The sequence below is a fragment of the Trachypithecus francoisi genome, unplaced genomic scaffold, assembly GCF_009764315.1.
Source record: "Trachypithecus francoisi isolate TF-2019V2 unplaced genomic scaffold, Tfra_2.0 Lachesis_group4, whole genome shotgun sequence".
Lineage (NCBI taxonomy): Eukaryota > Metazoa > Chordata > Mammalia > Primates > Cercopithecidae > Trachypithecus > Trachypithecus francoisi.
The window spans coordinates 107945501-107963177 of NW_022681469.1; the positions used below are offsets into that span (position 1 = coordinate 107945501).

The 17677-nt window shown below is 48.3% G+C and overlaps 1 protein-coding gene across 16 annotated transcripts in view; it reads left to right on the plus strand.

Annotated features, from left to right (window-relative positions):
- Positions 1-3112: 3112 nt before the first annotated feature.
- IQCE (IQ motif containing E) overlaps positions 3113-17677 on the plus strand; it is a 51410-nt gene continuing 36845 nt past the window's right edge. For 4 of the 16 annotated variants that reach the window (XR_004433166.1, XR_004433165.1, XM_033193800.1 and 1 more), the window contains exons 1-5: positions 3113-3372; positions 11513-11560; positions 13306-13351; positions 15913-16041; positions 16594-16728. Coding sequence is in view for 6 of the 16 variants with exons in the window: in XM_033193800.1 (XP_033049691.1) it covers positions 3337-3372; positions 11513-11560; positions 13306-13351; positions 15913-16041; positions 16594-16728 (394 nt within the window). In the remaining 10 variants the exon portion in view is untranslated. Of the gene's footprint in view, positions 3373-3529; positions 3676-11512; positions 11561-13305; positions 13352-15849; positions 16042-16593; positions 16729-17677 lie in introns of all 16 variants that reach the window. The other 12 variants (XR_004433162.1, XR_004433161.1, XM_033193799.1 and 9 more) reach the window with 7 other exon arrangements.

Sequence of the window (17677 nt, forward strand, 5' to 3'; positions counted from 1 at the left end):
GGCGGGCGGATCACGAGGTCAGGGGTTCGAGACCAGCCTGGCCAACATGGTGAAACCCCGTCTCTACTAAAGATACAAAAATTAGCCGGGCGTGGAGGCGCGTGCCTGTAATACCAGCTACTTGGGAGGCTGAGGCAGGAGAATCGCTTGAACCCGGGAGGCGGAGGTTGCAGTGAGCCGAGATGGTGCCACTGCACCCAGCCTGGGCTACAGGATGAGACTCCGTCTCAAAAAAATAAAAAGAAAAGAAAGTCAGCCAGACGTGGTAGCACGCGCCTGTGGTCCCAGCTACTCCAGAGGCTGAGGCGGGAGGATCGCTTGAGCCCACAAGTTCAAGGCTGCAGTGAGCTGTGATCCTACCACCGCACTCCAACCTGGGCAACAGAGCAAGACGCTGTATTTTAAAAAAGCAAACAAGCAGAAAAATTAGGTCCAAAAAATTGAGTTCAAAACACCAACTGTGTGTTCTAGAATCTCAAAGCCAGTGGATAGAAAAGGCTCATGTTCCCAAAGCATTGTTTTATAGCAAGATTGTTGGGAGCAAACACCAGAAGTATTTAGGAAACAAAGCAGAATTCCTATGGATATTAAAATTAAAAAACTTAAAAGCACTGACTTTGCTGGGTCAACTTGTTTTATATTATTTATTTATTTATTTATGGAGACAGAGCGTCACTCTTTTTGCCCAGACTGGAGTGCAATGGCTCAATCTCAGCTCACTGCAACCTTCACCTCCTGGGTTCAAGCAATTCTCCTGCCTCAGCCTCCCGAGTAGCCGGGATTACAGGCGCCCGCCACCATGCCTGGCTAATTTTGTGTTTTTAGCAGAGACAGGGTTTCACCATTTGGCCAGACTGGTCTTGAACTCCTGACTTTAGGTGATCCGCCCACCTAGGCCTCCCAGAGTGTTGGGACTACGGGCGTGAGCCAGCGTGCCCAGCCATGCTGGGTAACCTTGGAAAAGCAACTTCCCTGACCCTTGCATGCCCTCCGCACACACACACACACACACACATACATCCTTAGAACTACATGGGTGAAAAGGTTTGAAATGCACGATTATCTTCCCTGAAATTTGGTTCCTCATTGTGAAATGAGATACTAATATTCACCCAGTTAGGTAATTGTGGAGAAAAGGAAACTTACAATAACACTGTGCTAAGTGCTTTACTTACTGTAAACTTGTATGATTCTACAGCAACTGTAGGAGAGTACCACTACCAGCCCATCAGATGAGGAAACTGAGGCACAGAGAGGCTAACTCATAAGACCTTACAGCTAGTGGGCTGGCATAGCTTGGATTTGAACCGAAGAGTAGTCTGGTTCCAGATTTGAATACTGTATTGTACAGGTCCACAATTTTTTTTTTTTTTGAGATGGAGTCTCACTCTGATATCCAGGCTGGAGTGCAGTAGTGCCATCTCAGCTCACAGCAACATCCACCTCCCAGGTTCAAGCAATTCTCCTGTCTCAGCCTCCCGAGTAGCTGGGACTACAGGCACCCACCACCCCTGGCTAATTTTTGTATTTTTGGTAGAGACGGGGTTTTACCATATTGGTCAGGCTGGTCTCAAACTCTTGACCTCAGGTGATCCACCCGCCTTGACCTCCCAAAGTGCTGGGATTATGGGCATGGGCCTCCGCACCCGGCCCAGGTCCACAATTTCTTATCTCAAACTTTTGGGGACAAATGTTTTTTCAGACTTCACAACTGTTCAGATTTTAGAAATGTGACGTGGTGGCCGGGCGCAGTGGCTCACGCCTGTAATCCCAGCACTTTGGGAGGCTGAGGCGGGTGGATCATGAGGTCAGGAAATCGAGACCATCCTGGCTAACATGGTGAAACCCTGTCTGTACTAAAAATACAAAAAATTAGCCGGGTGTGGTGGCGGGCGCCTGTAGTCTCAGCTACTGGGGAGGCTGAGGCAGGAGAATGGCGTGAAGCAGGGAGGCGGAGGTTGCAGTCAGCCGAGACCGCGCCACTGCACTCCTGCACTCCAGCCTGGACGAGAGAGTGAGACTCCATCTCAAAAAAAAAAAAGAAATGTGACATGGCACATGTACATTAAATATGAGATTATCAGCAGGGTGTGACACATACCCCATAATTAAACGTATTAATAGTTATTCAGGGCCAGGTGCAGTGGCTCATGCCTGTAATCCAAGCACTTTGGGAGGCAGAGGTGGGCGAATCACAAGGTCAAGAGAGCGAGACCACCCTGGCCAAGGTGGTGAAACCCCGTCTCTACTAAAAATACAAAAATTAGCTGGGCGTGGTGGCATGCACCTGTAGTCCCAGGTACTCGGGTAGCTGAGGCAGGAGAATCGCTTGAACCCAGGAGGCAGAGGTTGCAGTGAGCAGAGATCGCACCACTGCACTCCAGCCTGAGCCACAGAGCAACACCCTGTCAAAAAAAAGAAGTTATTCAGTGAAACTCACTCATGTACACCCCGTGGGATAAATAAGCACTATAAATAGCCTCAGCTCAGCGTTTTCTTCCCGGAGAGTTGAGGTTAGGACTGGTCTGGCCTTCCAATAAGTTGTGAAAGCCTTTTGGCAGTGTATGGAATTCAGAATCACAGATGAAAGGTCATAGATAGGCACGGCTCTATAATTAGGTAAGAGAAGGGCAAGAAGTTTGCGAAGCCCAAGGGTGGGAGAATGGCAAGAGGAGCTTATGCACAGGGAGCACAGAGAGCAAAGCGCCTGGATGAGACCCTGAAAGCAAACAAAAGTTTATTATGTGTGTTTGATTGAGGCAGGGTCTTGCTCTGTCGCCCAGGCTAGACTGCAGTGGTGCGATCATAGCTCACTGCAGCCTCGACCTCCTGGGCTCCAAGCGAGCCTCCCACCTCAGCCTCCCAAGGAGCTAGGACTGTAGGATGCACCACCATGCCTGGCATTTTATTTTTATTTTATTATTTTTCGAGAGACGGGGTCTCGCGACATTGCCCAGGCTGGTATTAAACTCCTGGGCTCAGTTGAATCTCCCGCCTCAGGATCCCAAAGTGTTGGGATTACAGGCGCGAGCCACAGTTCCCGGCCGCTTTTTCTCCCCCACTCTCAGCCCCGCGCTCCGTCCCGGGAACTCCGGGAGCTCTCCTGGTCGGCCGGCCGGCGCCCGCGGACTCTGCGCACGCGCATGGTCGCCCCAGGGGGAAGCGCAGGTTGCATACGGGCCCCGCGGGTCGGCGGCCTGGTTGCCATGGCAGCGGGGTCGCGGGCCGGCGCCAGGGAAGGCCCCGAAGCTGCGGGCTGCCAGGGCTGCCCGCGGAGCCCCAGACCCGGACGCCGGATCCCGCAGCCCTGAGGGGCGGTCGGGCAGCGCCGCCACCATGTTCCTGGGCACCGGGGAGCCGGCCTCGGAGACGGTAAGAACGGGCAAGGGGGCGGCCCCGGGCGGGCGTCCGCGAGGCCTCGGCTCGTCCCCGTCGCCCGCAGCCCCGGGGCCCCCCGCGGTGGCCGGTCAGGGGCGTGAGGACGGGACGCACGGCCGGGTGACAGCCGCCATTATTGTTACCGCACAAGAGCGCGCTGCAGGCCCCGCGCCGCCTGCAGCCTCGCCCGCGCCCGCCTTCGCAGAGGCCGCCGCTTCCAGGAAGCTTTCCGGGAAGCCGCGCCATCGCCTCTGGGCGCCTGTGAGTCGGCGGCCCGCCGGTGACGGAGCTCACGGTGTAAGTGCCTCCGGGCACCCCCAATTCAAGGCCAGATCCACGGATCCCGTGTAGCCCCAAGCCGTCGGGGTGGGAGGGAGGCAGCCCCAAGGTCTGGGGACCCCCGCTTGGTCAGAGGAGGCTTCCTGGAGGAGGGTGATGCCCGATGTACTCCCCAGGGCTAGGGTGCACGAGCCCTCGGTTAGTTCCTTTGCCCGGTAAACACCTACTGTGTGTTAGAGACACGGGAATAAGCTGCATTCCAGTGGGGGGGAGGGGGGAATCAGAGGAACAAGGTGATAAACAGGTAATTAAGATCGTGTCCGAAAGTGAGAAGTGCTGGGCAGAAAATGAAACAGGCCCATATGGCCGAGAGCCGTGGCTCAGGCAGGTAGTCCCTGCACTCTGGGAAGCCGAGGTGGGAGGATCACTTGAGGCCAAGAGTTCCAGACCAGCCTGGGCAACGTAGCAAGACCCCATCTCTACAAAAAACCATCACATTAGCCGAGCTGTGGTGGTGCCTGCTTGTAGTCCCAGCTACTCAGGAGGCTGAGGTGAGAGGATCACTTGAGCCCAGGAGGTGGAGACTACCCTGAACTGTGATCATACCATGGCCCTCCAGCCTGGGCGACAGAGTGAGGCCCTGTATCAAAAAAAAAAAAAAAAAAAGAAGAAAGAAAGAAAGCCCGTTGGGACGCGAGCAAGGGCAGTGAACGGAAGATGGGCATGAGCCTGATTATGGGGAGTCCTGCTGGCCATGCAGGGAATTTGGATTTTATTGGAGAAACAGAGGAAACCTTTGGAAGCACATTGAGGGAACTGTGCTCACCTTGTTTCCTCCTAAGGAGACCACAGGGCTCAGCACGGGTGCACCCGCAGTAGCAGCTTGGTGCTGCTGGCCCATTTGGAGTAGCTGAAGTTGCCTGCTTTTTCCCCAAGGCACCACTTCCAGTCTCAGCTGGAGGGCCTGTCTACACTGGCCTTCAGTTACTGCTTCTTCAACTTTAAGAACAGAACTGCTTGTTGTGATTATAAAAATATTTCGTGCGTATTATTTATTTATTATTATTCTTTTAAGACAGAGTCTCTTGGCCGGGCGTAATGGCTCGTGCCTGTAATCCCAGCACTTTGGGAGGCCGAGGCGGGCGCATCACGAAGTCAGGAGATCAAGACCATCCTAGCTAACACGGTGAAACCCTTCTCTACTGAAAATATAAAAAATTAGCCGAGCGTGGTGGCCGGCGCCTGTAATCCCAGCTACTTGGGAGGCTGAGGCAGGAGAATGGTGTGAACCTGGGAGGCAGAGCTTGCAGTGAGCCGAGATCGCGCCACTGCACTCCAGCCTGCCAACAGAGACTCCGTCTCAAAAAAAAAAAAAAAAAAGACCAAGTCTGGCTCTGCCACCCAGGCTGGAGTGCCGTGGTGCCGTCTCCAATCACTGCAACCTCCGTCTCCCATGTTCAAGCAATTCGCATGCCTCAGCCTCCCTTGTAGCTGGGACTACAGGCCCCCACCACCACACCCGGCTAATTTTTGTATTTTTAGTAGAGATGGGGTTTCACTGTGTTGGTCAGGCTGGTCTCTAACTCCTGACCTCAGGTAATCCACCCGCCTTGGCCTCCCGAAGTGTTGGAATTACAGGCATGAGCCTTTGCTCCCGGCGCTATGTAGATCTTTAATTTCTTTCAACAATGGTTTATATTTTTCAATATACAAAGCCTATGCTTTTGTTAAATTTATTCCTAAGCATTTTATGTTGTTTGATGTTATTGTATATTGAATTTTCTTAACTTCATTTCAGCTTATTTACTGCTTGTATATACAATAATATTTTTATATGAATCTTATATCCTGCAAACTTGCTGAACTCATTTATTATGTTTACTAGTTTTTTAGTAGATTCATTAGGATTTTCTATGTATAAAATCATGTTGTCTGTGAAGAGATAGTTTTACTTCTTTCTTTTCAATCTGAATGCATTTTATTTACTTTTCTCGCATTAATGTCCTGGCTAGAGACTCAAGTATAATTGGAATTGAAGTGATGAGAAAGGACAGCCTTGTCTTGCTGCTATTAGAAGGGAAACATTCCATCTTTCTCCATTAAATATTGTGTTGCACTGGATTTTTGTAGATGCCATTTATTAGGTTGAGGAAATTCTCTTCATCGATGATTGAGTATCTTTATCATGAATGAATGTTAGATTTTGTCAAATGTACCTTCTATATCTTTTAGAAAATCATATGATTCTTTTTCTTCATTCTATTAATATGGTATATTGACTGATTTTTGTATGTGAAACCAATCTTTTGTTCTTGGTCTTGGGGGGTGGTATGTGTGTATGTGTGTGCGTGTATACATATATACCATGACCAATTGGGGGTGTGTATGTGTGTGCGTGTATACATATATACCATGACCAATTGGGGGTGTGTATGTGTGTGCGTGTATACATATATACCATGACCAATTGGGGGTGTGTATGTGTGTGCGTGTATACATATATACCATGACCAATTGGGGGTGTGTATGTGTGTGCGTGTATATATATATACCATGACCAATTGGGGGTGTGTATGTGTGTGCGTGTATATATATATGTATATTCCTTTTCATGCCTACTAGCATTTTGTTGAGGATTTTTGCAACTGTATTCATAAAGAGTGTTGGTCTGTAATGTTCTTTTCTTGTGATATTTCTTTGTCTGCCTTTGGTATCAGGGTAATATAGGTCTCATAGAATGAATTGGGGAGCGTTCCCTTCTTTTCTGTTTTTTAGAAGAGTTTGTGAAGGATTGGTGTTAATTTCTCTTTAAATGTTTGATAGAATTCATCAATGAGACCATGTGGTTCTGGGATTTTCTTGATTTCTATAAGGTCAGTAGTGAGGCCCCTCTTTTTTTCCCCCCCTGTATTTTGGTAATTTCGTGTCTTTGGGTTTTTTTCTTGGCTAAAGTTTTGTCGGTTTTGTTGATCTTTTCAAAGAACCAACTTTTGGCTTCGTTGATTTTTCTGTTGTTTCTATTCTGTATTTCATTTATTCACTAATTTTTATTCCTTTTACTTCATTTGAGTTTAGTTTTCTGTCTTCTGGTTCTAAAGGTAGAAGTTTAGATTATTGGATTATTGCCTTGAGATCTTTTTTTTTTTTAATATAGGCATTTACAGTTCCAAATTGCCCTCTAAACACAGCTTTTGTGTTTTGATTACTTGTTTTTGTTTTTCAGAGACAGAACCTCACTGTGTTGTCGGTGCTAGAGAGCAGTGGGACAATCACAGCTCCCTGCAGCCTCAAACTCCCGGGCTTGAGTGATCCTCCTGCCTTGGCCTCCCAAGTAGCTGGGACTACAGGCATGTGCCACCATGCCTGGCGAATTTTTAAATTGTTTGTAAACACTGGGTGTCACTATGTCACCCAGGCTGGTTTCGAACTTCTGGACTCAAGCAGTCCTCCCTCCTCGGCCTCCCAAAGTGTTGGGATTGCAGGAATGAGCCACAGTGCTCAGCCTGCTTTTGTTTTTTTGCAGCTGGAGTGCAATGGCGCGATCATGGCTCACTGCAGCCCCAACTTCCCAGGCCCAGGTGATTCTCCCACCTCAGTCTCCTGTGTAGTTGGGACCACAGACATGTGCCATGATGCCCAGCTAATTTTTTGTTGTGTGTGTGTGTGTGTGTGTGTGTGTGTGTGTGTATACAGGGTTTCTCCATATTGCCCAGGCTGGTTTTGAACTCCTGGGCTTTGAGATTACAGGCTTGATTCACCACACCCGGCCCTGCTTTTGTTTTTAAGGTAGAAGATTATGTTATTTATTTGATGTGATCTTTTAAAAATATAGACATTTACAGCTGTGTGTTTCTCTTTGAGCTCTGCTTTAGATATAACCCGTAAATTTTGATTTTTAAAATTCACTCATCAGCCAGGCACAGTGGCTCACGCCTGTAATCCCAGCACTTTGGGAGGCTGAGGTGGGCAGATCACAAGGTCAGGAGTTCAAGACCAGCCTGGCCGACATAGTGAAAGCCCGTCTCTACTAAGAATACAAAAAAAAAAATTTGCCGGACATGGTGGTGTGCACCTGTAGTCCCAGCTACTCAGAAAGCTGAGGCAGAAGAATTGCTTTAACCTGGGAGGCGGAGGTTGTGGTGAGCTAAGATCATGCCATCACACCCCAGCCTGGGCAACAGAGCGAGACTTGGCCTCAAAAAAAAAAAAAAAAAAATTCACTCATCTCAGATATTTTTAAATATCCTTTGTGATTTCCTCTTAGGCCCATTGATTGTTTAGGAATTTGTTGTTTAAAGTCCAGGCCAGGCACAGTGGCTCTCGCCTATAGTCCCAGCACTTTGGGAGGCTGAGGCGGGCTGATCACCTGAGGTCAGGAGTTCAAGACCAGCCTGGCCAACAAAGTGAATGAAACCCATCTCTACTAAAAATACAAAAATTAGCTGGGTGTGGTGGCAGCACCTGTAATCCCAGCTACTCAGGAGGCTGAGGCAGGAGAATTGCTTGTACCCGGGAGGTGGAGGTGGCAGTGAGCTGAGATTACACCACTGCGCTCTAGCCTGGGCGACAGAGCGAGATTCTGTTAAAAAAAAAAAAAATATATATATACATTTGTGAATCCGTTTCTTTTGTTGATTTCTAATTTTCCTTGCTGTCAAAGAATATGCTTTGATTTTCTCTTTTGATTCATTAAGGCTTTTTTGTGGCCTATTGTCTGGTTTATATTTAATGTACACTTGAGTAGAGTACTTATTCTGCTGTTGTTTGGTGGAGTGTTCTGTCAACATCTGTTAGGTTTTTAGCATTTACTGATCAAGTCTTTCTAACTCCTTGTTGATCTTCTGCCTCACTGTTCTGTCTGTTAGGAACCTGGCCCTGCCAACACCTTGATTCTGGACTTCCAGCCTCCCAAACTGAGACACTTAATTTCAGTGTGAAGTCACCCTGTTTCTTCTGTTACAGCCACCCTGACACGGGCTGAATGAGCTTAATCTAGCGTGGAAATAAGTGGCAACCTCAGACAGTGCTTGAAGGAGGCAGAAAAGATTGGCCGTTTTGTGTGTGTGCGTGTGCTGTGTATGGTTGTGTTCTGCTGATTAACGGTATGGATCCTTGGACTGTTGTGTGATTTCAGGTGCGCGTGTGTGTGCGCGCGCGTGTTTGCGTGCGTGTGTGTGTGCTGTGTATGGTTGTATTCTGCTGACTGGAGGCATGGATCCTTGGACTGTTGTGTGATTTCAGGTGCATGCGTGTGTGCGTGCATGCGTGTGTGTGTGTGTGCATGCGTGTGTGTGTGTGTGTGCTGTGTATGGCTGTATTCTGCTGACTGGAGTCGTGGATCCTTGGGCTGTGGTGTGATTTCTGGTCCTGACTGCATTTCACCTCTTCCCTGCACTACAACTGGCAGACTGGAGGCAGCATGGCTGGAGGGGAGTGGTGGAGAGGGCAGCCGTTGTGGGTGAGATCAATGCATTTTGTTTTTTTTTTTTTTTTGAGGCGGAGTCTCGCTCTGTCGCCCGGACTGGAGTGCAGTGGCCGGATCTCAGCTCACTGCAAGCTCCGCCTCCCGGGTTTACGCCATTCTCCTGCCTCAGCCTCCCGAGTAGCTGGGACTACAGGCGCCTGCCACCTCGCCCAGCTAGTTTTTGTGTTTTTTAGTAGAGACGGAGTTTCACCGTGTTAGCCAGGATGGTCTCGATCTCCTGACCTCGTGATCCACCCGTCTCGGCCTCCCAAAGTGCTGGGATTACAGGCTTGAGCCACCGTGCCCGGCCTTGCATTTTGTTTACTACACATAAAATCTCATTCCTTCGTTGAATTTCAGGTCATTCAAAAAGTCTTCAAGATTTTCTTCACAGCGGGGAATAATGACAGATGTTTACAGAGAAAAGTTGCTGCTGCTTTTTTAGACAGTTTTCAACAGTTTCCCCTCCATCCGTTGCAGGCACATCCTTGTGATGCCCAGGGCGGACTTGGATTTTCTGATCCCCCGCTAACCTGTGTGTCCAGTCCCCGGCCTGCCCTTCCTCAGTTTTGTACATATTTGTAATACACTTTGCTAAAGGAAAACTTCTCTCTATAATTGTCATATGCTGTTTGTGCCTAAAAGGTCACCTATTTAATGATATAAAAAAATGTCAGTCACTGACTGATTTTTTTAAAGATTCCATTTATTTGGAATGCACCATCTTTCCTTTGCCCCTCGAAATGCAGTCACACTGCACTTGTGCCCTGGCCTATCTGTGTTCAGGGCACTGGATCACTCACTTGTGCCCTGGCCTGTCTGTGTTCAGGGCACCGGATCACTCACTTGTGCCCTGGCCTGTCTGCGTTCAGGGCACCGGATCACTGCAGCTGCACCCTATCCGTGTATTCATGCAGCCAGATATTTCTCATAGTTTCACACTGCTAGCAAAATTGGCGCTTCATGTACTATTAACCTTGTAGAAGATATGTTTGCTTTTCAGAATGCAGTAGCATCCCATTATGATACTACGCGGACTCAGCTATACCAGGGACAGGTAGCAGAAATGTCATCGCCTCCTCCCTGAGCTGTAGCACTGTTGGTTCATAATAGGGTATTCAGCTCTAACTTCCGGTGTCTGCACTGGAAAGCACCATACAATCTTCCGAGGGAGTTTAAACTTTTTTTTTTTTTTTTTTTGAGACGGAGTCTTGCTCTGTCGCCCAGGCTGGACTACAGTGGCACAATCTCGGCTCATTGCAACCTCCGCCTCCTGGGTTCACACCATTCTCCTGCCTCAGCCTTCCGAGTAGCTGGGACTATAGGCGCTCGCCACCACGCCCGGCTAATTTTTTGTATTCTTTAGTAGAGATGGGGTTTCACTGTGTTAGCCAGGATGGTCTCGATCTCCTGACCTCGTAATCCGCCCGCCCCAGCCTCCTAAAGTGCTGGGATTACAGGCGTCAGCCACCATGCCCGGCCGAGTTTAAACATGTTATGCTTTCTCTTGTTGGATTTCAATTTGAGTGAGGGAGTTAATACAGAAACATTTTTGTCTTCAAAAAGCTTCCTTTTTTTTTTTTCTTTTGCCATCCTAGTGCTGACATCAGACAGTGCAAGTTTTATTTCATTCCCTGGGCCAGGACAAAGTCACTGGAATAAGAAGGCAAGAACCTTTATGGGCCCAAATGCCTTCTCCTTGTAATGCATATGTTTTTGTTGGTTTTGGGTTTTTTTGTTGTTTTTTTTTTTTTTGAGCTGGGGTCTTGCTCTGTTGCCAAGGCTGTAGGCGTGGTCATGGCTCACTGCAACCTCGACTTCCTGGGCTCAAGCAATCCTCTCACCTCAGCTTCCTGAGTAGCTGGGACTACAGGTGTGTGCAACCACAGCCTGGCTTATTTTTTAAATTTTTGAGATTTTTTTGTAGAGACAGTGCCTCGCCATGTTGCCCAGGCCGAATTTACTTTTTAAAAGATGACTCTGACCAGTTCTTACCAGGAGACAGTCACAGATTCGTTGTGCTTTGATGTAAAGATGAATAAGAGTGAGAACATTTATGTGAAAATGAAATGCTTTCAGCAAGAACTGGTTTTGTTTTTTTTTTTCTTTGGCAAGACACAATTCTGTGGGAAATAGTGTTCCTGGATTTGCAGACATTTGCACGCCTTCTGGGCGGCGTTTTGTGTTTTGTTCCCCCCACCCACCCATTCCTTCTGATGAGACTGAGGAACTGGCCGCTGCCCAGCTGGAGTGTTCTGAGTGGCCTTGGAGCTGGATTTCTGGAGTTTCTGTTTCCGCAGCTGTGGACGGGCTGTTTTCACTTTTGTAAATGTGACTGTTGGAAGCCCAGCAAGTGCCGTCGAGTTACAGTGTTTGCCTCTCTTCCTCCAGGGAGATGACAGTCTGTCTGCAGTCACCTTTGACTCTGACGTGGAGACGGTGAGTGCCGCTGGGCATCAGCCGTGCACCCCAGGGCTGGTGGTGCTGCCCTTGCAGATTTCACTTGAACTCCTAAAATGGGCCATTCTCCACAATACTGTGTTGAGAGCTGGAATGCATATTCTGAATGCTACTTGGTGTTTGAAAAGTTTCCAGCCCTTCGTCAGGTTTAAATACCTGTGGTGATAACTTTAAAACTTTTATCCGGAAGTGAATCCTGAGCAGGGCGCCCATGAGGTGGCTTGCTAGTCCCTGGCCTGCAGCTGGTTTTGCCCTGCACCCCACACCCCCATCCTGACACTTGAGGGGAGGGGGAGAGCCCCTGCTAATCTGTTGGAAGGACTTGATGGGAGAAAGCAGACCTGGGCAGCCACCATCCCAAGCTGAGCCGCTGCCTGGCCTCCCAGCCTGGAAGGGAGAAGAGCAGGAGTGGTGTCTCATGGCCCAGTGGCACACTGTGGCCCCGGCCTGGGCTTTGGGTTTGTTTGGCAAGCTGTGCAGAGTAGAAAAGGAAGCGTGCCAATTGTTCTCGTATGAGCAAAAAAAGCTTTTGTTACTGCAGACGCAGATCTAGCAAAACTGCAGCTGGCAGAACGAACCCGGTGCCAGCCGATCTCGATTCCACTTTTGCTCTGTGGACTCCAGGGGGAGCCTCGGCTCCACTGTCTCCCTCCAGGGACCTCTGTCTGCAAAGTTAAGGATTTTCACTCCATGTCACAGAGGGCAGGGGATGCTCCCGGAGGAGGAGGAGGAATCCAGACCAAGCCCCAGGGAAAATGGCCCCTGCACAGAGCATGGGCTCACTGTTTCTGCGGGAGGGGAAGTGAGGAGACCTGGCTGCGGTACCCTTACCTGCCCAGTCTAGTGCAAGGTGATGAGGAAGTTCAGGTTGGAAGTGTGGCAGCATCTTACCCCGGCCATGGCACGACAGGTTGAGGGTCTCTAATCCGAAATCCAAAATGCTCCAAAAATGGAAACTTTTTGAACACCCTCATGAGGCCACAAGTGGGAAATTCCACACTTCAGTTACTTCACTCAAGCTTTGTTTCATGCCCAGTTATTAAAAACACCATCTAAAATTAGTTTTGTGCTGTGGGTATAACGTATACATGAAACATAAATGAGTTTTGTGTTTGGACTTGGGTCCCATCCCCGTACCTCATTATATGGATGCAAATATTCCCAAATCTGAAACCCTCTTGGTCCCAAGCATTTCAGATATGGGACACTCGCCCGGTAGTAAGCAGTGGAACCAGATCTGGACCCCATTCTGTGTGTGTCACAGGAAACCACCTTCCAGACAGGGTCTGCCTTTGCTGGGCCTTCTTCCTTAGTGAGCTTTGCAGTTGACTTGCATGCAGGAATTTCATCTCACCACCTCCACCCGAGTGGACAGAGGTGCACGCTGGGGCTCCCGAGCTGGCTGTGCAGGCTGTTTGGGCGGGGGCAGATAGGCCATTTGTGTGGGACCCTCAGTCTGAACGTCAGGAGCCTGGGCCCAGTGGTTTTCTGTAATTGGAACTCGTGCTCTGAGAGCCCAGCCCCGAGCACTGATGTGAGTGCGTTTTTCTGGGGTCTGCGTCGGGCCCTGCATGTCCTGTGCCTGGACCCTCCTTACGTCCCCGTGAGCTAATGTCCTCTTGCTACTCTTACACGACCCCTGGCCGTTTCTGAACATGGCAGGGTCTTGTGACACACCATTGTGGGAGCTCAGCAAGCCTTACGCCACTTCTTCTTTCTTTCAGAAAGCAAAAAGGAAAGCTTTCCACAAACCTCCACCCACATCGCCAAGTAAGTATGACCGGGCCTGCCTTCCCTCTCATGCCCACGTTCCCTGGTGTCCTGGAGAGAATGAAGGGTGTTTGCTTTGTACATTTAGGTAGCTGAGACCTGACGCCTCAGCCAGGTGGCCCCATTCCCTCTGGGGTCTCCCAGTTCAGACTGGGGTCTCCCCCATTCATGTTGGGGTTCACACTGGGGTCTCAGGAGCATGTGGAGTCCCTGCCAGTGCCACTGAGGAGCCCTTTCTCAGGGCTGAGGCAGCCATCCACACCCCCAGCCTTCCCCCGACAGGGCCTCTAGGCTTTTCGTTTTCTTTCTCCTGCTTTCTCAAAGGCTTACCTCTTCTGAATGCTGCCAGAGTTAAAGGATTTTTGACCTGGGATTTGTTCCTGAGAGTCAAAGCTACTGAGAAGGTGTAGTTGGTGCAGGATGAGTGGAAAGTTCTCCTTTTTCCCCTTTGGATCGCCCTGGGCTTGTTTTGCTGCCAGGGTTCTGTTCTTCCTCACCCTCAGTGGAAGGAGGGCAGTGTTTGCCATCCTGCCTGTCTGGAGGATGCCGCGGAGATGGGGTTAGTCCAGGAGGCCCCGAGGCCCCTCTGTCTCCAATGCCGCTCTTGTACTGCAGCCCATGTGCCGACCTTGTGCGTACGAATGTGTTCGTGACCCTGTAAATCCTAGGCCGGCGTCCTGTGCTGCCCCAAAGGCTGTGGCCTTCCCTGGCTGTGCCATCTGCAGATGTCTATTTTATATACACGTATCATGTATTTCAAAGGTTGAGTCAAGTATATGACGTACTCAGAGAATATAAACAAACTTTCCTACTGGCCCAAGGAAAATGTAATTAGAAAGGTAAATCCCTGCAAAGAAAAGAATGCATGTTATATGTTGTAAATCAGTGTAAACACTAGAAGGAAATCACCTAGCATTTTGGATTTTTGATGTCCTTTCTCTCCTTCCATGGAGAAAATTGAGAATTGATATAAAGTGAAAGGCCAGGACCAGGGGTGCCTCCTGACTCACACTTGGGGCCTGTTTTTCTCCAGGTTTCCGGTGCTGTGAGTGTAGGGACCATGTCTGTCCTGTTCACTCAGCCAGTGTTTTTCTTGAAGGCCTGGTCAATCTGCTTGTAGGTTTGCAGCTTCCACCGCATTCCGAGGCTTTTCATCGTCCTGGTCACCCTGCGAGGAGGGCGAGGCAGGCGATGATGTTTTCGTGTTTTCTGAGTTTGTCATTTTCCAGGCAGTATCAAATGTTGGCATGTCTCCACCACCCTGTCGCCGTCCTCTCTTCTTCCCTCCCCGCTTTTATCCGCGTGCATACGTGCTTTCCTGAGGAACCCTTCCTACTCGCCGATAAACCCACGCACTCTTAGGAGGGAAAGGTGATGTGTGGGGCTTTTTTCCGCTCACTCATTTACTTGTATAAATGACAACTTAAATCTTTACATTTTGGAAGAACTTGAGAATATCTCCGAGGCGAGGTTCTATGGTCCTGGGGTGAGTGAAGACGCATCAGGGTCCCTGCGCCTTTATTCCCTCGTTCAGAGTTACGGTGGCAAATTTCCCATACATTGTGAAACCACGGGAAAAACTTAGAAATTTAAACATTTTGGACATATTAGACTTAAATTTTCAGAACCTACTGACATAAACTTTGCAATTTAAGATATATAAGAATGTTTTAAGAGTGCCTTAGTTTTTGCGTATGTTTATTATCTTTTTTATACTTAAAGAGGTAAAATCTCAGATAAAGATTTTAAAACATTTCCCTTACTTTCATACAAAATCAAGAATGCTCTGAAAAAGTATAATTTTTCTCATTTCTTTTAGATATTTTACATATTAAGTTCTAAATATTGCTATGTCACTATGTAATGACATTAAAAATTTACAATGTTAAATAAAAAGAATACAAAATTATATGTTCACTATGATTGTGGCTATGTAGAAACATATACATATCTCTAAAAATTGGGGGTGAGAAATTAAATACTATAATAAATATTGGTAGAATTCATATATTTCCCGTTATATTCATCCCATTACGTTCTGTTCTTTTCTCTTTTCTTTTCTTTTTTTCTTTCGAGAAAGAAAAGCCTGTTACTCAGGCTGCAATGCAGTAGTGTGATCACAGCTCACTGTAGCCTCAACCTCCTGGGCTCAAGAGATCCTCCTGCCACAGCCCCCTTGAGTAGCTGGGAGCACAGGTGTGAGCCACCACACTCAGCTAATTTTTAGATTTTTTTGTAGAGACAGGGTCTTGTTGTGTTGCCCAGGCTGGTCTTGAATTCCTCGTCTCAAGTGATCCTCCTGCCTTAGCCTCCCAAGGTATTGGTATTACAGGCATGAGCCACCATGCCTGGCCCCGCTATACGATTTCTTTATGATAAAAGGTAGAGGAGAGATGCCGGCGTGCAGGTAGAGTAACTGTTGTTGAATTTTGCCGAATGTCTGACCAGAGTCCCCGCCCTCGCGGGTGTTTTGTTTTCCCATTTCTGTCTTTCTGAAGCTCGTGTGTTGAGCTCACGCATTGCTCTTGGGCACCTCTGAATCCACGTGTTGGCTTTTCTAGAGTCACCTTATCTCTCTAAGCCAAGAAAAGTGGCCTCCTGGAGGTCCCTCAGGACGGCAGGGAGCATGCCTCTGGGCGGCCGAGCGTCCCTGACCCCGCAGAAGCTGTGGCTGGGAACCGCAAAACCAGGTATGTGGTTGCCACACTGGAGGCCCTTCCTGCTTCAGAGAAGAGTTCAAGACATTTCAGGGAGGGCTTTGAGATGGAGTTTTTAATATTCCTTGTTTGAATTACATTGTCTTTAATTTTCTCCAAGACACTGAATAGACACATCGTAGTTTTATGTCATGCACAAATGTGGTTTCACCAAGTGGCACTTTAGCCTCCCTCGGCCCTGTGTGGTCTCTGCGTGGGAGTGGTGAGTTGGAGCCGGTTCCAGCCGTCTTACCAGAGCCAACTGTTACAGTCCTAGGAGTTTGGTGGGCTGGTCAGTGCCATGCTGGCTACTTGATATTAGACATGGTAGAAATATTTCTACTGTGGAAATAGGCAACTACTGTAATCAGGACTTTATTAATTTATATTTGGGAGCCGGTTATTAACCATTTACCAGCACACCACTGATGGCTGGTGTCTACCAGTGATTAAGCTTTCTTCAATCCAGGAAAGTTGATTAGAAACAAAACCTCCCATTGTGTGTGTTTGTACCTGTCATGTTAAACCCATGCACATTCACACCAGGAAGTCTGACCCAGGCCCTGAACTCACCCCTCACCTGGGAGCATGCGTGGACCGGCGTCCCCAGCGGCACTCCCGACTGTCTGACAGACGCCCTCAGAGTGAAGAGGCCACATCTCAGGCGCTCTGCCAGCAACGGTGAGCATGCCAATGGTGGCAAGGCCGAGGCCAAGGAAGAACAGGAAGGAAAGGATGGTCCCTGGGCTGGAGGCGTCCTTCGTCAGAGCGGGATTTCAGGCTTCATGTGTGAGCTCCGTCCGTGGGAGGTTTTGGGAGGCCGTGGGAACAGTGACTCACAAAACCCCGCCTGCGCCAGAAGGTAGCTTTCCTCGTGGGTGCAGAGACGTCTTGCCAAGTGTTATTTGTACCTCCCACCCTAAACACAGAGGCCTGCTTAAATTTATTCATTGAGTAAATGATATTAGGAACAAATAATACTAAATAAATAATGATAAAAAGTCCAAGTTGCACCAAAGAGAATCAGCTTGTTGCTGTGTTTATGTTCCTGCCTAGTCTCTTTTTTTGTTGTTGTTGTTTTTAGCAATGGGATCTCGCTATGTTGCCCAGGCTGGTCTCAAATTCCTGGACTCAAGTGATCCTCCCACCTTGGCCTCCTAAAGTCCTGGGATTACAGGCGTGAGCCACCGCGCCTGGCCTCTCTCTTTATCCATATGTTTCCCACCTATCCTCCTTAAGGAAGAACAGCTTCCAGGGTGTATTGAAAACCTCCTCACTGTACCCCAGGAATTGATTACCTTCCTGCTTTTACTGGTTAGGAGTTATCTTGTAGGCTAAAATTTAGAGGTTTAATATACTAGGTATCATTAAAACCAAAGTAAACATGACTGTTTTTACATTGGAATGGGTGTTGAGATGCTCTGTGCATTTTTTGTGCTTGGTATTTGTTTGTTTTGCTATTTAAATCTGAACATGTCCCTCCTCCTTCCGTGAGTCCCTTTCATCCTTTTACTGTCATTAAACTTGGTCTTCACATCTTTATTTATTTACTTTTTGCTTCATCTCTCTATATCTACCATTTTTGATTTTCTTGCTACTTGGGGAAGTATCATGATCAGTCCAAAAAACA